The following is a 21,329-nucleotide window of genomic DNA, read 5'->3' on the forward strand; positions in this document are numbered from 1 at the left end:
GTAAAAGGATAGGTTCTATACCTAATTTAACGTGACTATGGACGTTAATGACATGGCAGATCACAAGCAAGCACTGCTAACGCCATGAATAATGGAGAAACCACAATAAAGAGTAGCATAAAAATATGTGTTGTGTAAGCCTTGGGTGAAAAAAAGAGAAACAGACATGATTCTCCTCACTGAATCCTACCAAACCTAAATGACTGGATAGATTGCTGGAAGGTGCTTTTGTTATGCTTGGGTGTGGCCCAGATTCAAGACTACTAAATCCCCTGCTTACTGGCTAGTAGTGCTCTGCACAACAGGTAAGATGCAGGGCATAACATGTGGCAAAGTCCTCCAAAACAAATTTGATCACATTTTCATAGACCTTGGGTAAAACATGTACTTTCAATGAAGCATAAATGTCAATTTTATCTGGCTTGACCAAATCTGTTTTCAAGATGGCAAGAAGGCAAAAAGCAAAGAAGAAAAGATAGCTGCCATCTTACCTTACTGTGTGTATAGGCCTACAGTTTTGAAATCTATGTTTTTGTGTTTTTAGATTGTTAAACAGATTTGTGCTTGCAGTACAGTACAATAGTTCAAATGATCATTGTATTACATGAGCTGATCTAATTCAATTCAATTCAGTTTTATTTATATAGCGCCAAATCACAACAACAGTTATTTCAGAGCGCTTTTCATAAAAGAGCAGGTACCGTACTCTGTGACGTTATTTTCAGAAACCCAACAATTCCCACCAAGAGCAAGCACTAGGCGACAGAGGCCAGGAAAAACTTCCTTTTAAGAGGCAGAAATCTGGAGCAGAACCATGGCTCAGGGTGGGCGGCCATCTGCCTCAACCGGTTGGGGGTGAGAGAGAGAGAGAGAGAGAGAGAGAGAGAGAGCCTAAACAATATACACACAGAGGTACATATAGACAGTAAAGGTAATGTTGCTATAGACTGAATGAATAATGGTACAGATATTTGTAGTAGCAAATGCACAACATTACTATTACTATTGCCATCTTGAACCTAGGGGTCTGTGATTTGGGCCTAAAATTATAACATAATATTTCAGGGTATTTCTGTGATAATGATAGTCTTGGTGATGTTAATAATGTTTCAAGCATACAACTTTGTACACCCTTATTATCGGTATTGACGTAATCAGAAAATGTTTTCAGGAAAGATAAAGTAAACAAGCATTTGGATGTAACATTATACCCTTATAATAAACACTCCCAGGCATAGTCAAACACATGGACACAAGAAAGGAATCCCAGTACGTGTTCTTCAGCTGTGTTTCATTTCCCTACAATTATTGTATTTTAGGTTGTTTGAAAATTAATCAGTAAGTTGCAGTACAAAGTTGAAATTAGCTTGACACGTGTATGGAATACTTGTCTCTGTCAAAACCTGTTTTTCAGAGATTAGAGTGGCATCAGCAGTTAAAATTTGAAATATCACTGCAGGTGTTAGCAGCTCTGCAGACCCAACCAAATCACAGAAGGAGGTGGAGCTCAGAACATTATTTTTGTAGAGAGGCCATATTCCTAGCTACGCTTTTGTATATTTTATGGTATCAATTCAAAGTATCTACATGCACATGTAGCCCTGTAGTTATTTGTACTGGACATTAAGAGTGAAAATTATGGCACCTTTTGGAGATATAAGACCTGCAGGCAGGCTTTATAGACCTATAGAACCTGTAATAAAATACATAATTTAATGTTTGGCCAGGTAGGTGCCAAAATTGTTATCTCATAAAATATGTTTCAACATCATTTCACATTGCTGTGTCCTCATTTTGTCATTACTGTTGTTGTTTTGCTACTGGACAAGAAGTTTTTGGGTAAATGTGCCTGACTAATAGGCTACAAGCAATTCATAGCAATTCACTCTTGTTAGAATCAGTATTGGTTTTAGTTTGAGATTAAATGACAACACACCAGGCAGACTGCAAAGCTTATTTATGTAGGACAATTTGTACAGAAAAGAAAGAAAACACAGAAATGCATTTAAACAAGTAAAATAACACATTATGTGGAAAAAGACAATTAAATAATCAAGCATAAAACTGAGGGACTGCAACAAGAATAAAAATATGTAGCCTAATTTAGCCTGAAAATGAATTTATTTTCTATACAGCTAAAGAGAAAAATGCAAGCAGTCAGCCCAACAGTCTGCCAGTTGGACCAGTACGCATGTGCACAAACGGACAGAGCTGCTACTCAAAGAGCAATAAATCCTACCTGGATAAATCCAATTATGTTAGCCACAGAGCCTTTAGCATAGCCGCTCAAACCTCATTGGCTACGTCGCTGATAGTGTGGGCGTGGTCCCCGGAATCCCACCGGTTTTCATTAGCTGCGACACGGACGTAGTGCCCGCCCACAGTGGCCTCAGCAGTTGCATATTACTCCGCTGATTGGAGGCGGCTCTGTCAGTCATCTGGGATATTAAGGAAGGGGCTGCAAACTGCCAAGATGAAGCACTACGAGGTAAGTAGTATCCGTGAAATGCTAGTTAAATCTTCAATGAGGCGCTTTATGGGTCCAGAATTTAATTCATCAACCCAGTTCGGCATCTTGCGGTGGTTTGTCTGAGAGTCCAGCAGAAAAGTCATTAATAGCTTTAAACGTGAGCAGGATGGCATGCTGCTGCAACACCGCCTGTCATGGGCTGGTTGCTATGACCGGGGTTCAGGGGCCGGAAATGAAGGATTGTGTTAGCTAATATCGTATTCGAAAATCAAGCTGCACCCACAATTATGGTGAATTATACCTGTGTATGATTGTGTGTTATATGTTAGGTCCTCAACATAAGCTGGCCGTCTCTAAACACAGGTCCCTCTGTGTGGGACAATGCTCGGCATCATCGCCATCTCTGGCTGGAGTGACTCATGGCGCTTCTTATCTTCTTATTACCCAATAATGCAGGTGAACAGTCAAGTGTGCGATGTCAGCATGTGACAATGAACATTTTTAACATGGAAAAATCAGTCAGACCCTGAGTTGATGAGAGAAACATAGACTGAAGGAAAACATGTTGGGGCTAACTGTCTCAGAAACATCCAAGCTTGACTGTTCACACATGACTAATGCTAATTTAACCTTCATGCAAACATTTTCCTGTGCTACTTAACCATTGTACTCAAGCAAGAATCTTGTAGTGTTAAATACAGTTACTTGGAAAGAACACCAAAACCCATCAGACAGGACTGGAAGTAGTCTGACAACCCAACCAGTGGCTGCTCCGGTTCCCCGTCTTTCTGTTGACACGTGGCTTTTGCAGCCTATCAGGGGTGAAACAACATTTGAATAATGTAAGATGGGCCAGTGAAAACATAGTTAAGTTTTTTTCTCGATCCTAACACATCGAAGAGGTAAATATGCACCTTAATCATGAAGGTTTTTTCCCCTCTCCATGACAGCTCTATATGCCATTTATCATAAAATTATGGTTGCATTGGTGTCCAAATTTATTTGTACTGACCAATGTGTCATATTCCACTCCAGCCACCCCTAATCAGTCTGATTTTTATTTTATTTTTCATGGCCATCTTCTCTTATCAATTTCTTAACTCAGTTAGTCACTTCCATGGTGCATTTGAATACCACTAGCCTTAGATGTGCCCACATTGTAACTAGTGAACCCAGTTACTCCAAAGATTCTGTGAAATTCACCTGGAAGAAACTACATATTGGCAGACGATGTGGGCTCTACAGACAGACCAACATAACTGGCAACTATTCTTGCCTGCTATTACAAATATGAAAATTTATGACCATAACAAAATTCTATGAAGTCAGTTTTTGTATGCGGTAGTATGTGTGTGAATGTGGGATGTGACCATGGTACAAAGTTTTGCGGTTGCAGTACACTTAAGTTAAAATAGGTCACCGCATATGGTGTTGCACCATTATGCAACCATGTGGGTGCAAAGTTTTTAGAGGATGTGGCTATAACTGAATCATCAATTGTTACAGCATTATCATTGACAAGTGTGCTAATTGAAGATACAAAAATTTGGTCATTGCTGGGTGTGGACTATGGCTGACACCACCAACCAGAGACATGTTCTTCAATGCTTTTATCAAATCAAGTTAAAATGTATGGGTTTTTTTTTTATCTGTACTTATTGAAAATTGGCACAACATATCAGCTACATGAGAAATACTTTATCAAACTAGTTTCAGTATGTTGGAACATAAATCAAAATTTTAAACGTTTTCCATTTGGGTCATTAGACAAGCTTATTCATAGTTTCACTGCACTTACAGCAGATAGCACCAGAGAGCTGCTTCAGTGAACTTTCACAGTGATCTGTCTTGCTTATGCATCGATGCCCTTCACTTTTGCATGGCACTGTGTACAAAAACAGCAAAGAAACACTTTCAGGTGCTCTGATTGTCTGTCTAAATAGGTCATCTTTACAGATTTCAAAAATGGTCTCTTACCTCGGGATATGAAGAACAGGCAGTACCAACAAAAAGAAAAGACAGGCACAATCGCTATTAAAGCTTATTTCTCCCTGCTTCACCCTCACCGCAGAGTGCATTACTAGGACAGACTGTCAGTGGTAGACAGAGGCTTTATATAGACGAGATGGGGGAGGTACAGGGGCAGCGTATGCCTGGCACAGAGCAGACTGACATGGGGTTATTTCCCCGAAGTCTCAACTGGAGTGTCAGGTGTCCTGCTTGATTTTTAAGCATATGTGAATGTTTCATTTGTACAGTTATAAGGCAGCTCAGTTAATTCATTTAAAAAACACTGATTGAAGCTTTAGAAAAGAATACTATATATTCATGTATTCACATCCGTAAACATAATGCATGGCCGGCCTAAACGTCCATGTTGCTGCTTGTGACTATATGTCTTTCATTCATTATGGCATCTGTGTCAGATGTGGAGTGGAGGAGCGGGGATGGGCTTCACCACGGGGAATGCCCTGGGTAAGCCCTCAGAGTCTGGAGTATTATCACCCCTTGGTGGTAGGAAAGGGTGACTCCCCATGTGAGTGATTGAGAGATCTGGCTGTTCAGTTTGGTTTCAAGGTATAACACGCTGTAAAAAGTTGTGTGTGTGAGAGAGAGAGAGAGACCCTAAACTGGTTCATTCAGGTGTCTGATCAAAGGTCGGCGATGTACATCAGGGCTGTAGATCGACAGAAGGACACTACAGCAAAGTGTCTTAAACCGTGAGCCATTACCACATAGGCGTAGATGGCGGTGGGGGGGATCTCTAGGGATAGGGTTGTTTAACATAGAGCTAGCAGTAGACATTTATATTTAGCTGAGGAGAAGAAGGGAAGGAGTCAAAGTCAGAAAGTGGGGGTGCTGTCTGTCATAATACCTCTCTTCCATCTTCCCACTTAGCCAGGAGTTGAGAGGTGTCAGGGGTCATCAGGTGTTCCTTTTTTTAGGGAGGGGTTATGTTTCAAAACCAAGCCACTGCAGCTCGACTGCTCCCTGCTCCAGAAGCTTCCTTCATGTGATAAACACAGATATAGTGTAGACAGTTTGCCAGGGGAATACTGGGCATTCCTGTGTATGCAACTGTGCACACACATGTGGCATATGTCCACCACGCTGCAGGGGTCGACTGGCAGTTAAATAAAGCAGCAGCACCAGAAGTGAAGGAATGAGGGAGGGCGGGCAAGTGAGAGAATGACAGGGAGGAAGAAGAGGGAGGGGAAGAGGAGAGACAGATTTATTTCCACAGCTGAGGGCTGCCCCTCCCCTGCAGGGTTTGGTGTGGATCTTGGATAGACAGTTGAGAAGATTGACAAGAGAGCTGTGGGGAAGAGCAAGGAGAAGACAGGAATAAACAGAGTGCAGGAGGAGGACTGTGGACATGGATACCCTTGCACTAGAGGCCACTGGCAGTAAAAAGCCCGCTAATGGGGCGGCGGCAACGGTTGCTGTCCCCCCAGTGCTGGCTCAAGCCCCGGTCAAACGCAAACCTGCTAAAAAAGCTAAAAAGGCTGTTGTTTTTTTTGAGGTGGAGATACTGGATGCCAGGACCAAGGACAAGCTCTGCTTCCTGGACAAGGTGAGAACCTTTTTCTTTTCTTCATGCAGTTGCAACAGTTTTCATCTTGATGTATGATTAAGTAGACTTTTTCCCAGAACATTAGAGCTGCTGTAGCTGTAGCCCTCGCTGTCAGTCAGCCGCTGTGTAAATGGTGATGTGAAAGAGAGGAACACTGGGCCCCCTTTCATGTTTGCAACACAACCCAGCTGGGTTCAGGTGTCTGGGTAAAGAAGGGGCTTTCGGCACGCACACATACAGGAGGTAGATATATCATCTACAAATGTACAACTGTGCAAACCAATTCGACAGCCCTCCAACACTCGTGAAGTTAAAGCTAGCTTTTTGTTGACATAACACCAGGTACAGTTCACCTTACATTTAAGGCATTACAACACCATCACAACACATGGCCTCTAAAACTGCAGGTGTGTTTATGAGCAGTGTCAACCACAGATGAGTTCTTCAGAAAATAAACCAAGAAACGTCACACCTCTCTGTGAAATAATAAAAGGCTGAAGGTATATCTCATCTTGGTGCCTGTGTACCTTTTTTTTGTTATGGCCTTCAGATGTTGCTTTACTTTAGTCCTGCTAGCTGCTCTGTTTAAGGTGGCTGAACTAGCTGCGGTGCAGAGTAGGTATGAGTCCAGGGACGTCCCCCTCCCTGCATTGTTAGCCAGCTGCTACAAATCTGAAAAGGAAAACAGCCCTCCATTGGAAGACCCAGAAGAGCGTTTGCATGTTACGGTGCACATGCAAAGGAAGGGATTTGTATGACAAGGGAAACGAGGAACTATTGTGATAATATAGAGGACATTTGTTGGGGATCTTTTAGTAGAGATCCTCCTCACACCATGAGCAGATTTGAGGTATTTAGCAAAGAATCAACCCCAGTTGGGTGTAGGTGCAGGACAAAAGCAGCACACAGGAAAAGGTGGTTTACACACGATATATTGTAAGCTTCAAAATGTTTTATCCAGCAACATTTGATTAACAAGCTCTGTCTTCAGTTGCGTTTACAGTCTGGAGAGTATTACTGTTGTATTGCATTTATTATGATAGGATGTTTAAGCCTATTATCTGGTCAATTTGGAGTAATTTGCACTTGGCCTCTACTTTGTTATTGTTGTGTTAGACAGCAATAATTTGTTAGAGCCAGTAAGTCAGTGCTGTTGCATTAGGAGGCTTTAGTGCATTGTTGGGGTGAGGCCTGTTGGTGTATAGAGGGAGCGTTAGCCAAGTTTACAGCGGTGTTAGTCCGTCAGCCGGGGCAGACTCAGCTTATTTAAGGGCGCTTCTCAAGACCAAAGTATAAAGTGCTATGCTTGTTGGATTATAGGCCTGTTGTCAGCTTAGCAGAGTTTCCATGGTGATAGCGTGCACAATCTTAACACCGCTGGAGAGTATATACTGATAGGCCAGATATAGATCTGGATCTGGACAGAGGGCCCTTTGGGGGGATTGTTTCCTAAAGTAGGGTAACAGAGCTAAACCGACAGGCTGAGTTAGAAATAAGTCCTGCATCATGTCTGGGCCTGTGTTTATAGGACAGTGATCTCAACACTGAACGAAGCCTCTAGAAAGAGATTGTGGGTGGGGAGGTAGGGGGTGTCAGAGAGGTGGTTTCTCAGTGGTGTCATCCGGCTGAAAATGGCTTGTGCTATGCAGGACGACGTGAACAGAAGCCAAATCAGTTACAGCAGCAGAGACCTCTTCGGTCTAGTACAGATGGGTCACAAGATCTGTTTTCTGCTAAACCTAAGTGCCAAGATAATCTAGCAGTACTATACTGTTTAAACTGAACAGTGGTGTCCCGGGTAGTTAATTATATGTCTGGGCATTGAATTGTTAGCATAACAGTAACATCCCACAGCAGTGAGCTTTGTCCGTGTGGCTCTGATTCCTGTGAGGTTCAACAGTTTAAGTGCGTGATAGTAATTCACAAGTGCTTGTTTGAAACATGAACATTTATGAGCGATTTTATATTTTGTACAGTGCTACATGTAGGCTGATGAACTCATCTAGAAGGAGCTTAGCCAGAGAGCAACACGTACATACAGATAAACAAATGCTATTTCATAATTTCTTGCATTAGTCTCCTCCTATGTCAAACCGTTGGTTGGACAGTGTGATTGCATACAGGTACATAGAGCTGCAACGATTAGTATATTAATCTATTTAGTTGTCAACTATAAAATTAACCGCCAACTATTTTGATAATCCATTGATCAGTTTGAGTATTTTTTTCAAGGATGAAGAGTCACAATTCTCTGTTTCGAGATTCTTAAATGTGAATATTTTCTGATTTCTTTACTCCTCTATGACAGTGATAGATATTTATCAATCCTTCTGGAATTGTTAGTGTGCCATAAAATAATCAACAGACCAACCGACAACTACAATACCAACACAAAACATCACCAGAGTGCTCTACATATTGTAATATGGTGCAGCATCCTCACACCCAGAGGTACAGTCATTTTTGTTTCACAGTACATCTCTAATAATTGCCTGCCCTTTCCTCACCAGTCGGATTTGCAGGTCATTGTCATGCAATTTTGCTTTTGCAAGGCATTTTCGTCCACACAACTGGCCACTTATACATATAATATTGCATCTTTTTCGGACCATTCTCTGTAAACCCTAGAGATGGTTGTGCGTGAAAATCCTAATAGATCAGCAGTTTCTGAAATACGTTCAAAGTCACTTAAATCCTCTTTCTTCCCCATTCTGATGCTCTGTTTGAACTTCAGCAAGTTGTCTTGACCACGTCTATATGCCTAAATGTATTTCAGACGCTGCCATGTGATTGGCTGATTAGCTATTTGTCCTAACAAGAAATAGGACAGGTGTACAGTGAGACTACATGTTTTATGTGTTCTCTCCTTGCTATGTGAAGCACTTTGTAATTTTGTTTTGAAAAGTGTTATATAAATAAAGATGTTATCTTAGCTGTCCTAGTCCAGGCCAGCAGGGAAGTATAAGCTTACTGCTGAAATGTTTTCATAAATGTCAAAGGCTTGAGAGAAATTTGATGCTGATGTCTGTGATGTTATGATTACGTAATGTTCCGATAGTATTACAGTGTTTGTTTTCAAATTAGGAATGATAAATTTTCTGATGCATCATTATAACTGTCTCTGTTCATTTCAATTGAAACTTGTATAAGACAAACTTATGTATCTGTCACTTAGAAAACAATGATGTTAATCATGTTTCAAGTCCCTGTTAGCTTATTTTCATATCATATCATATCATATCATGTCAGTATGAAATGTTCATGGTTGGAGGCATTTTCAAATCTAAACATCAGTGGTTTTGAACCTGAATCAGTCAGTCTTTATTTATGGGGTTCACACAGGTCAGGAAGTCCAAAATGCTTTCCAAGTGAATACAAACACAGGAGATGAAACTGCATAATACTGAAATAAATTTAAAAGAAACAGTGAAAGCATAGAGACAGGCACCTACTACTCAGCTATAATATATAGTATACTACTATTAACTGTGTAGTTAATGAAAAAATGACAAAAACAACAAAACACTAATGTTTTATTTGTATTGGCATGGTTATGATGAAGGGATCATAGTTTATCAAGGAGTGCTTCAATAACTGTTCCTAATAAGGGATGTACTCATCCAATCAATACTTTTTTTTCTGCCGATACTAATTCCAATACTTCAACTCGTGACATGTGCCAAGTACTGATCTGATATCAGTGGGGTTTTTATCTTTCCATATTAAAAATCTGTATACCTCACTATGTGGAGCTCATTAGAATATTTTTTAAGCAAGAAAACACAAAGCCAGAAAATGCCATGGCTCTAAAAACAGCCTGAATGAATTGAAAGAAAATGTAATTAAAGTGGATCAACCACTTAATAGCCAGTGCTTCCATCCATCTATCCATCGTCAACTGCTTATCCTGCGTACAGGGTCGCAGGGGGCTGGAACCAATGCCGGCTGATAGCCGATACTTGATGTTCTTGAAGTCAGTACCCTCATACCGATCCGCCACTGATAAAACTTGTCTACACCCACCCAGCCTTCGGCTCCCATTTTTCTTCAGCTCTGAGCTGCCTAAGAGCATTCTAAAGAGCAGAAGATACGAAGAGAGAAAAAGAGAAAAGCGATGTCTGCTAAAAAGCTTACCGGCCGAGGGCAAGGCACCGCTCCTTCCATACGGTTGTGCGGCGTCTGCAAATGGGCATGATGTAGACACGTGCAGCCTGGAGCACGCCGGCTGAGCACTCACTCCTGGTTCACAATGCCCGTTCTGCGCCCTCCTCATGATGAGCGGCAGCATCAGGCGGATAATTTCACTGTTCAGCAGGAGGAGCGGCTCCCCGTTTTCACTGGCCTCAGTGATCGCGAGTAGCCTTCTCCAGGCGGCTCCTTCCAGACGGCCGCCTGCTGTCAGCTGTCTGTTCCCCCGGCCCAAGAGCTCTCTCCTCCGGATGAGATGGATGGTGTCCCAGCTCTTAGCCAGCCGGCTAGGCTGGACCCGGTCTGGACGCGCTTCCCTCCCATCTGGCGGTACCAGGAAGGTGCCGCCTCAGACCTGAAGACTGTGCCTGTTTCCACCTAAATCCCCCACACCAAGGTGGAAGGCTTCTCAGACCAGGGTTTCAGCCCGGTCCATCCGCTGGACCTCAGAGTTCTTCGGTGTGAAGCCAGCTCAGGCGGCGACCGCATGACCAGAACTCGGCCTCCAACAACAACTTCTGCTTCCTCCTTCACAAAGCTAGTGGCTAACTCCACCATGATGGAAGAAGAGAAGGAGGAGATCATCAAAGTGGCCAGCGCGCAGCTCAGTGTGCGCCGCTACGGCCATCACCGCTGCCCGGATATGTGTCTGGCTGATCCTGATTCACCGTATCCTGTGGCTCCTGCAGTCCTTCCCCCGCCCACCGCCGCGACCGGAAGAAGGAACGGCAGCGCCATGGTCGGCCTGAGGCAGCCCAGCTGCAGCTCCTCAAACACACAGAAAACCACATCGCCATTGCAGTACTGACAAACATACACAGTCAAGCCACCTGCCTCTCTCAGGTGGTGGGCGGTCTGTGGCAGACCCACATCCCTCTCCGTATACGTGTTTGAGCGTCTCACGGTGTGGAAAGTGGTCTGACACTTTGCCCCTCTGCTGTGGAACCAGCACTTGCTGCACCAGCCTACATAAATCGGCAGGGCAGGGTGCCCTCGGCGCAGCTGCTGAGCTTGGCCAGGCAGCTGCTGTTGTGGGTGCACACTCACCTGCCAGTGTTTCCCCTAGGATGGAGTTGTAGCAGCGGAGGTGAAGCAAAAACATTTTCTGAATATAAAACCCCAACACAACATTGCTCTTGTGTCCATGAGCATGTGATGCACATTAGAATAGCTTAAAACTACAGTGTTTTGCCATAGTTTAATGTGAGCTTTAGATTAATGTTTTGATGTTGGTCATGGTCGGGGGGTTCGGGGGTCACCCCCCAAGAAAATTTTATGATTTCCAATGACAAATATGTAATTTCACATCATCTTGGGCCATTATTTTCACCATATCTCTGAACAAATAGTTGGAAAAGCTAGAGCAGATAATAAATAACGAACAGCCAAAGATCAGTCTACTGGGGAGGAACTACAACCTTTAGATTTGGGGAAAGTAATTTGGTTGGTTATGATGCTCTCCACAGTGATTTTTACATTTGCACAACATGTTTTGGCCATCTCCCGTAAGCCTTAAAAGCAGGAAAACCCTGTTCATATGACCTCAGAATCATTATAGATACGACTGTTCATGTTTGCCTTTTGTGTCTTCATTTTACAGCTTTTGACATTTATCTGTAGACATTAATATATATTGAAAAAAATAGGCAATGTGAGAAACCTCCTCCCTTATGAGGTGCATTTTATTTGCATATTAAAATCCCAAAAGAAATGTCTCCTCATTAGCTTAAAAGGACTAGTTTGCATCACTACTTTGCTTTACTAACCTCAGCTTCTCTACAGTTACCACATCCTTTCTTTTCCGAACAACCACTTTTTCACACTCACCTGAAAACTAAAAAAATAATTGAATCAGTCTGAACAGGATAGAGCTGTAGGCTACGCCAGTTTACTCTGTTTGTAACTGATCCTATTTATCAGATAGATTTCAGTTTGTACATGTTAACGATGAGTCCTCTATGCACGCCAAAGTTAGTCATGGAGTTCCTCAAGGATCTGTCCTCGGACCAATCCTCTTCACTTTATATATGCTTCCCTTAGGCAATATTATCGGGAAATATTCCATAAACTTTCATTGTTCAAGCCAGATGAAACTCATCAGTTAGCTTTTATTGCTTTATAATTCTAAATAGACATTAGATTGTTAGTGCACAGTTGTGGTTATAGTACTTGCTTTTAATTTCCCTTTATTTTAAATGGTTCCAAAGCAAACATCTTTGTTAAGAAGTTTAAAGTTTTAAAGTTAAAATCTACTTAGCAATAAGTCAGATTGTGAGCTTATTGTTTTGGGTGATAAAGCCTGACTGTTATCTTGGAGCAGCCTCTCCATAGTTCTTTGCCTTCTTGGTTTTGAGGTCTCATGGATGGTGCTGGCTAAGAGAACGCTATTTTAAATGCAATAGTAAATCAGTGACTTTTAGGAGTATCCTACGCTGTCTTGTCTTTTTCCCTATTTTTGTTAAGTCTGAATAGTAAACCTTGTTCACTTAATGGTAACGTTAGCTAGTTGGGCTGTGTGTTGGAGATCAGTAATTCACTTGAAAGATATTTAATTAGTTAAATGTTAGTCCACAAGAGAATAAATAAATAAAGCCATTTGATCAGATAATGGGAGCATGGTGATGACTTTAAATGACCTCATTCAGTCCAGGTGGTTTCAGTGCTTGATTATCCCTACCTGTAACTATCTCTCTCCAGACTCGCCTCCCTGTGCTCTTCATGTTTCTGTTTTGTTATTGTGTTTATATTTGGGGTAGTCAGGCCATTGTTGGCAGCCTGGCACAAGGTCGTGTTCTTTGGTTGTGGTTACTTGCATGCTTAGCCTCTTTGAAACTCTAATACCAGCTGTTAGATAGCCTTCGTCCATGGGGTGTGTGGGCACTGCCAGAGCTAAATTTATCACTAATTGCCATCATGAATGGAAAACAGGGTTATTATCTGTTCCTTAGAGTGTGTGTGTGTGTGTGTGTGTGTGTGTGTGTGTGTTTACTTTTCCCTCCATTTATTTATTGTGGTATTTTCAGGTCGAGCCAAATGCTACTATCGGGGAGATCAAGTCTATGTTCCACAAGAGCCGTGAGTTCCATCTCTCTGTAGGCAACTAAAGCCTCATAAATCTGATTTTAGATCAAGCGAATCTTCAGGCTGCACACAGAAATACTCACTTTATGCCCTGTCTTAATATGTCTGTGAAGTATTCATCTGTCTGTTTCAGATCCTCAGTGGTACCCAGCCAGACAGTCCATTCGCCTCGATCCCAGTAAGTCAGCCATAATGTGATTGTCTATCAGTGCACTTAAAATGAGCGTAGTACCGCTCCTCTCTACAACCAACTCCTCATTAAGTAAGCACTGTGTGTGTTCCAGAGGGGAAGTCTCTGAAGGATGAGGATGTGCTGCAGCATCTCCCTGTGGGAACCACGGCAACGTTCTACTTCAGAGATCTGGGAGCCCAGATAAGCTGGGTCACGGTAAGTACGACACAGAGCCGTCCAAGACGGGAACACGTCGCGCTGTCAGTCAAGTCCAACAGTCCAGACTGCGAGGGGGATCAAGCAGAGCTATACTGAGATTTCCCGCTGGGTAAAAAAGTGTGCGTGTGTGTGACATGAGGTTAATTTGGTGCATTGAAGTTCACTGTTAGTGTTAAATTGTATTGACCTGCTGAAGAGGCAGGAGAGAGAACAAGCAGTAGGAAGTTGATATATTAATATACTGATCTTACACATCAAGAAACAGAGCCTAAAATGAACTTAGTGTTTGATTGAATTACTTTCTTTTTTTCAGGTCTTCCTGACAGAGTATACTGGTCCCCTGGTCATCTATCTGATGTTCTACTTCAGGGTTCCCTTCATCTACGCACCCAAATATGACTTTACCACTAGTAAACACTGGGTCGTACAGTGAGTCTCTCCAACACTCCTTCACAAACTCTATATAGTTAAGTTGAGCCTTCTTGTCCCCCAGTGGTTTAGTCAGAGCAGAGGTATCCTCTTTAAGTTGAACTCCCGCTAGCGACAGCGATTATCATCCTGTTGTTAAACCCATTGGAGACCCCACTGAGCAATCTGGTTAAGTTCACTAATCAACAGACATTAAAATATTAGCAAGGCTTTAGCAACCAGGATTGAAACAGTTACTCCATTCCTCATACATGCCGACCAGACCAGTTTTATTAAAGGAGCGCATTTATTCACCAGCACTTTGTTTACCTAAATGCAGCTTAGAACCAATAAAAGTGAGATATGCAGAAAAAGCCTTTTGATAGAGTTTACAACTCGTACGTCATCATTTGTATGTCAATTTAGATTTTAAATTAGAGGCAAAGAAATGGACCCAGATTTATAGATACAAACTCCTTTACATTTGTTGATATATTTGTGTGTGAGACTGTTCTAATCCCATCCCATAACTGCTATTCACAGTGGTGCCAAAATTTAGACTAGGCAAGGATTTGTTCATAAAATGCTCTAAAAAGTTTTTTCTAGAAACATGGGGATTTGCATTGAAATGTTTTTATTTTTAAACAAGGAAAATAAGACTTGATAGAAGGAGGTTTTGTGCATTGAACAATTGATCATATACTGTTTATGGAAAATCTGCAATGTAAGTAGAGCTGCCAAATACATTTTGTGGAGCAAAAATACAATGATTAACTGAAATATGGTGGAATATAAATATAAGGTGGCATAATATAGAGCAAGACTTCCCAGTCTCCAGTCTTTAAGCTAAGCTAATCTGCTGCTGGCTCCAGCTTCATGTTCACTGTACAGATACTAGAGTGGTATCATTTTAAATATCCCTAAATATCACAATATTCCTTTTACGCCATGCTCTTTTCACATCAGTGTGGTAATGATCCTCAATACAAGTGTCTGTGCTTTTTCCAGCCTCGCCTGTATGTGTCACTCTTTCCACTACATGAAGAGGCTGCTGGAGACGCTGTTTGTCCATCGCTTCTCTCACGGAACAATGCCTCTACGTAACATCTTTAAGGTGAGATACATTCCCCTACTCAAACCGTGTCATATATTTCCTCACATTAATATGTGCAACATGTAATGTAGGTTGCATGGAGTGAAAAGGGAATAACTGATTGGAAAAGTGTCTCTACCACCACGAGGAAGTCTCCGTGACAATGTTTCTGTCTCCTCCTCTGTTTCAGAACTGTACCTACTACTGGGGCTTTGCAGCATGGATGGCCTACTACATCAACCACCCGCTGTACACACCACCCAGTGAGTATGCAGGCACCTGCACGTACATTCAACGGTCACACGTGTCACTGTAACTCCTTTTCATCATTTCTTGTGTTAACCTCTTGTTGCAGTCTACGGGGAGCAACAAATCAGACTGGCCCTCATCATATTCTTGGTAAGAATCTTACTATCCTCAACAATGTGTTCTGTAATTTATCGTGCATTTCATTTAATTGGACTGATAAATATTAGTAAACATTCCATTTACATATTTTAAATTGTAGTTTTGTCCATTAGTTTTTATCTTTTTGTCATCCTGAGAAGTGTACAACACCTTATCTTTTGCTATGCTCATCATTAAATAACTTGTGTGACGGTTTTCTTTCTCAGTTCTGTCAGATTGGCAACTTCTCCATCCACATTGCTCTTCGGAACCTCCGTCCACCAGGTATGCACACCTGCAACACCTGTGCATCTGACTGTCATTCACACACACACGGAAACAACTGTACTGTTTTGGCCACAATGAAAGTTATGCTTTCTTTTTTCCCTTTTTATTTATTTTCAAAAAATGGCTGCAATGTAATAAAGCTATTAAAAAACAGTATATTTGCTGTGTAGTTCTTTAGTTGTGTGTTTCCTTTGTCATGGCTTGTGAATCATAAAGAAAATGATGCATATCAATTTGTACCCAAATATATTTGAGTGCTTTCCAATTAAAGTCCCTAAAAACATGAAGACATTATTAAGTATTTTCCTGTGACATTATCAATTCATGACTGAACAAGCAACAATCTAAGTTATGTAAAAAAAATTTAAAAAAGGAAAAAAATCCTCATCCAGATATTGCTAAATTCTGATTGGTGTGCAAAAGAATGTGACATCACTCTTTCCCAGCTAAGCCCCTCCCACCTCAAACTTCAGAGAACAACATAGTGAACATAGTAACAAGGAGATGTTAATTTCCTTTGAAATTCCCTTTCTTTTGTTACCTTCACCCAGGCTCTAAGACCAGGAAGATCCCCTATCCAACCAAGAACCCCTTCACATGGATCTTCCTGCTGGTCTCCTGCCCAAACTACACCTATGAGGTAACACTTTTTATTCATCAAGTGATGGCAGATGAATTTTCTTTGCATGAACATGGCATCGATGGCTTGAAAGCAGAGTTGGGAATTTACCTTAAAAAAACATTTATTGCACAGCCGGAAGTTTTAACCTCTGCATGATTTACAGCTGCTGCCCTCTTCTGGTATCAGTCTGTGTGTAACATCCCTCCTCTTCCTCAGCTGGGCTCCTGGCTTGGCTTCACAGTGATGACTCAGTGCCTGCCGGTGGCCTTCTTCACCTTAGTGGGTTTCATCCAGATGACCGTGTGGGCCAAGGGGAAGCACCGCAGCTACCTGAAGGAGTTCCGCGACTACCCTCCTCTCCGCTCACCCATCCTGCCCTTTGTCCTGTAGAGGACTACTCGGCCGCTCCCTCACCCATTCAGCTTTCCCCTTTTGTAGGAGTAAAGTACACCCCCGCCTCTCTGACCCCACCCTTAACTGAGAGGGTGCCCTCCCTTTTTTCCATCCTCAAAATTCTACACTGGAATTTAGCAGACTGACTGAAGGACTCCCCCACCCCCCATCAACCAAATTGTCTTTCCCTTCCTGTCTTGTGAAAATGTTAAACACTACACTTGCTCAATTTTTTTTTTTACCCACACACAAACCCATTCTAATTGGTTAGCTGACCTGTGTGCGTTTCAGTTCCCAGAGCAGTGTTCACCTGCAAACTAGCCAGTGTATGCTGAATGACCTACTGTATATAAATACTGTAAGATGTCATCTGTTGTTTTGAGGCCAAATCTGCATCTGGTGATATTCAGTAAAACTTAAAACTGTTAGGTTTTTATACCCATTGATCGAAATTTGAAAACAACATAAATTAATTGTGTTGATGTTTAAAGTAATTTATTAAAAAAAGGTTAACCCAAGTGTTGTTGCAGTGCTGGGTCATGTATCACAGACTTTACTACTGATGTATGGGAATATTGGAATTTTGTACATGGATGTATTTTGCAGAGTTTAGAGTGAATGGGACTTGTTGTCAATGTAGTGTCACCAAAACGCAGTCAAATTTTACAGCCTGTGCATGCGTCATCTAAATTTGGTGTTAACTGCACAATATGTTCAAAGTGTTTGGCAGTTTGTCAGACACCTGCAAGAATTTGACAATAAAATACTAGAAAACAAATGATTCACTGTTTCAGACGTATCCACTATAATAAGGTATAGAGACATTGGTGACAATGGATAAAATTTATCATGAGTGAGAAAAAACCTCCGGCTAAACATTGAAAATAGTTGTAGTCTATGTAAGTAGAGTTAAAGCCAAAGAGTTAAAGCCAAAGAGTAGAGTTTAGAGCCAAAACGATATGGTGCTTTGTAAATGGCCACTCAGTGGCGCTAAATGAACCAAAAACTTACTCACTTGTACCGTGGCTTCCTTGGCACAGATAATGAAAAATCTCAAATTAAAATCTCACTGTCTACCAACGATCACACCAATGTGTTTGGTGACGTCATTAGAGTAACTTAATAAGACTTGAGGGTTGTAGAGCTTAAACAATATTGTTTATTGTGAACCACAGCACATATATACAGAGAAATGGTATCAGAGGCTGATCATGCAGCCTCAGCCTGAGCTTCGATTCTCTTCTTCCTCAGCTGGAGCCTCCTCTCTCTCTCATACTCTTTCATACGCATCACATAGCTAGAGACAGAAAAACACAGGGTACACAGTTAACAAAAAGGTGAGTGTATAGTATCACCCTTTTGACAAGATTAAAAGTTTAAAAAAATGTTAAATCTGAAGTTGAGGATCTTGAATATACCAACATTAACATGGATTGAACCTTTGAGCTATGATAACATTGGGAAACTTGGTCCTGGCAATTAAGGAGAAAAAAAACCCATCAGGGTTTCTTTGAGAAAAACTAGCTGCTTAGTTTACACAGTCTCAAAGATCTTTTCAAACCAACATGGATGAGAAGTCCTTCAAAAGCTCACAAAATTGAAAATGTACAATTCCACAACTGGGCAACTCCATCTGCTGAGGAAGATTGTGTGATACGACTGAAAACTTCAGCTACTTAGTGGACTTCGTGGTGACAAAGTTTTGTCAGTGTCTTGACTTACACTAAGCTCATGTTACTGAGAGGAAGCCAGCCAGTGTAATGTATGGGTTAGATCTGTTTCGTATCTGATAATCTGCAGCATGTCGCCTAGCATGAGTGGTTTTACTGGTGAACCCTTCATGAATAAGCAACTGCTGCCTGCAGAAAGCTTACACCTCAGTTTTTCCTGAACACTTATCAAAAGGTCTACCATACAGTTAAACCAAGTAGGTGAGTCTGCTAAAAGCATAACTGTCTAGGAGAGTCAATCCTAAATCCTAAAAAAAAGGCTGACTGAAACACTTTGAAGTGTCTTTAACGCTACTGTAAACACTTACTCCTGGTGTTCGCAGTAGTCCCAGTCGTGTCTCTCATGCTTGCACGCCAGGAAGTTGGGCCAGTTGTCCCTCTTGCATTTCATGAGTTTCAGGAGGTACTGGGCACAAAAGTCCCTCTGCTCCAAAGGCAGCTGGGCCAAGTTCATCTGCTCCTGGCTTGCTACCATCTCTGGCAAAAGGGACACAAATTTTCAGTGTCATCTTTCAGTGTAAAAGGACCCGATGTTACTGTATGGATGGTTGTGGGAGTGTTAAAGAGCGGTCAAATACCGTCTCTCTTATGAAAGTCCAGTCCAGAGTTGATGAATATTCATAATACATTCAAGTCTAAAAGGATGTTCTAACAAATATTAGACCATTTTTTTTTTTTTTTCATGGTACAGTGCCATTTAGACTGGCTTTACTAACCAACTTAAATACCTTTCCATGCACCATCCTTAAGCTAGAGAGCGGACATTTATGAAGTGGGACCCACTGACGCTGGCTTCATGGGGTATTTTAGTTTGATGTATTACATGTCTCTCATGCAAAAGCACCTAAAGAGTTGCTTTATCCATATTGTATAGTTGGTCTCAAAATCACATTCCTTTTTGCTGTTCAGACTTTAAACTTTAAATTAGCAAAATCCCTATGATCTCTCCAGCAGACATGTATGTCAATTGTACTTTTAAAAGGTGGATTTTTACCTTTCACCTTTGCGTGCATCTGTACCTGCACAAATCATCAATATACTACTGAAATACACCTTACAGTTCAATGTGATGTTCTATCTTTTGGAACAATCTGAAACTTATGATAATGCTTGGCGGGATATCTACATGTAGTGTTTACTGCTTATTACGTATAAACATATTACAGGATTTTTGTTTTTGTCTGAAAACTGTGCTACAAACTCTGTTGATAAAACCAACACTAAGTCGGGTTTCTCTAAAATATTAGAAATAACTGAGTGTCATTACATACATCAGAAATATCATAACTATATCATTCCTTGTGAAAAATATGTTGTTATCGGGATCTTGTCACCCTGCCCGTGTTTCGAGAGGCTAACGTTAGAAAATACACCGATTACCCGAATTTAAATCGTGAACGAACTTTAGCCAATCACATTATAATTTTGATGTTGCATAATATAACAACAAGTTGGATCCCATGGTTAAAATAAGCAGCCGCAGAGTAGAAAGGGGTATTACACCGCACACCAGCTCAGTTTACACTGAAGTCCTCTGACAGCAGTTAGCTGGAAAGCTAACGTTAACCAGCAAAGCTAGCTCGGCTAACGTTTGACGCACTGGACTAACGTTAGGAAATCTATTTCAATCCAGATGCTTATCAACACATTTTATGATACGGTTGTCTTTTACCCTGAGCTACAAACCTCTCTCCTTCCTCTCTGGAAATCCAAACTGGGGGTCGAATTCATTTTTCCTAGCTGGGTCCGGCTCGGTGTCAGTCTCGGTCACATACCGTCTGACCAGGTGAGCTCCCATGGCACCGACGATGTTCACGCACTTTTAGCTAAAATGAATATATTCTGGTTGCTTCTAATGCGCGCTAATCTAATATTTCCAAACCGAATCTGCAGTCTGCCATTCGGTCACCTCCACAAGTCCCCTGCTTCTACTTCCGCCTCACGCCGGAAATAAACACCCGAGCGGTACTTCAGTCAAACCCCTTCCCTCCAGCCAAACAACAAAGGTTCCGCTGGCTGCGCTTCTTTCCAGAAGCTTAGTATTTACTGGCATTGGTAATGGAAAAAAAAAACACTGCTCCAAACAGTTTCAGGGGATGCTCAGTGAATGGAAGTGAAACAATATTAGATTAGTTATCAAAAGGAGATCACATAGAATAGCCTATGTGTATGATTTAGTTAGAGGGGGGATACAGTTTTACACATTATCAGAGTCAGAAACTAACAAATGCCTAGGAAAGACCTTTTTAAATGTATTTTTTGTCTGGAGTCATGCCAAACAGTAATATTAGGCTATCTTGGCTCAGTTGTCTATGGGATCAAATAAAATAACCATGTACCCAGGAATTAAGTGAAACTAACCAAGTAAACTAATAGAGGTGAAGGGGGCTCTTTTCCCAAGCTTTGCCTGAGGAGAGGCCCACAGGCTCAGACTTTGAAAACCCCTGTTGTATACCATACACAGTTCACTCTTATATTTAATTACCAAGACGGCATCTACACCAGGGCCCCACCCCAGGTGCCATGAAGGCCTGAGATTTACTGTGTCAAATGTTTTTGTTGTTGTTCCATTATTTAAGGCAAAAAGAACCCCGGACATTTCCAGAAAAATGCATTGGCTTTACATTTCTCAAAAATAAACTTTTTTGATTATTTGAAGGCCTGAAATTGAGACTGTGCATTAGTAGACACGGTGTGTGTGTAT

General features: G+C 41.5%; 2 protein-coding genes and 1 long non-coding RNA gene across 4 annotated transcripts; 1 reads left to right on the forward strand and 2 right to left on the reverse strand.

The window, feature by feature from the left end:
- The first annotated feature begins 2,390 nt into the window (after nucleotides 1-2,390).
- tecrb (trans-2,3-enoyl-CoA reductase b) lies at nucleotides 2,391-17,676 on the forward strand. 2 transcript variants are annotated; one of them, XM_038714029.1, is made up of 12 exons: nucleotides 2,391-2,488; nucleotides 5,994-6,044; nucleotides 13,256-13,307; nucleotides 13,447-13,491; nucleotides 13,598-13,701; nucleotides 14,018-14,133; nucleotides 15,121-15,226; nucleotides 15,396-15,468; nucleotides 15,561-15,604; nucleotides 15,820-15,877; nucleotides 16,432-16,520; nucleotides 16,719-17,676. In XM_038714029.1, the coding sequence occupies exons 1-12, from the start codon at nucleotides 2,474-2,476 to the stop codon at nucleotides 16,890-16,892; spliced, it is 927 nt and encodes a 308-aa protein (XP_038569957.1). In that variant the 5' UTR covers nucleotides 2,391-2,473; the 3' UTR covers nucleotides 16,893-17,676. The 2 variants fall into 2 exon arrangements, with proteins under 2 accessions (XP_038569957.1, XP_038569956.1); XM_038714028.1 differs by lacking the exon at nucleotides 2,391-2,488 and having other exon boundaries at nucleotides 5,814-6,044.
- On the reverse strand, nucleotides 2,483-4,536 carry LOC119899466. The gene is made up of 3 exons (XR_005443856.1): nucleotides 4,448-4,536; nucleotides 4,269-4,355; nucleotides 2,483-3,282 (listed from the first exon to the last, which is right to left on the reverse strand). It is a non-coding gene; the product is annotated as an uncharacterized LOC119899466 (long non-coding RNA).
- Nucleotides 17,677-18,031: 355 nt separating the features above from the next.
- Nucleotides 18,032-20,580, reverse strand: ndufb7 (NADH:ubiquinone oxidoreductase subunit B7). The gene is made up of 3 exons (XM_038714030.1): nucleotides 20,312-20,580; nucleotides 18,934-19,102; nucleotides 18,032-18,192 (listed from the first exon to the last, which is right to left on the reverse strand). Exons 1-3 carry the CDS (start codon nucleotides 20,421-20,423, stop codon nucleotides 18,105-18,107), a joined length of 369 nt encoding a protein of 122 aa, XP_038569958.1. The 5' UTR covers nucleotides 20,424-20,580; the 3' UTR covers nucleotides 18,032-18,104.
- Nucleotides 20,581-21,329: the final 749 nt, after the last annotated feature.

This window comes from Micropterus salmoides, unplaced genomic scaffold (assembly GCF_014851395.1).
Source record: "Micropterus salmoides isolate LMB-PRFRI ecotype aquatic unplaced genomic scaffold, ASM1485139v1 Ms_hic_scaffold_12, whole genome shotgun sequence".
Classification (NCBI taxonomy): domain Eukaryota; kingdom Metazoa; phylum Chordata; class Actinopteri; order Centrarchiformes; family Centrarchidae; genus Micropterus; species Micropterus salmoides.

What these genes read in the sequence shown, in the direction of transcription:
- tecrb (XM_038714028.1), top strand. Translation starts at nt 5,847, where the DNA reads ATGGATACCCTTGCACTAGAGGCCACTGGCAGTAAAAAGCCCGCTAAT. An exon ending in AGTAAACACTGGGTCGTACA is followed by an intron (nt 14,134 to 15,120) that starts GTGAGTCTCTCC and finishes TGCTTTTTCCAG; the next exon opens with CCTCGCCTGTATGTGTCACT. An exon ending in TGGCCCTCATCATATTCTTG is followed by an intron (nt 15,605 to 15,819) that starts GTAAGAATCTTA and finishes TTTCTTTCTCAG; the next exon opens with TTCTGTCAGATTGGCAACTT.
- ndufb7 (XM_038714030.1), bottom strand. Translation starts at nt 20,423, where the DNA reads ATGGGAGCTCACCTGGTCAGACGGTATGTGACCGAGACTGACACCGAG. An exon ending in TCCAGAGAGGAAGGAGAGAG is followed by an intron (nt 19,103 to 20,311) that starts GTTTGTAGCTCA and finishes CCCTTTTGCCAG; the next exon opens with AGATGGTAGCAAGCCAGGAG. An exon ending in GACTACTGCGAACACCAGGA is followed by an intron (nt 18,193 to 18,933) that starts GTAAGTGTTTAC and finishes TTCTGTCTCTAG; the next exon opens with CTATGTGATGCGTATGAAAG.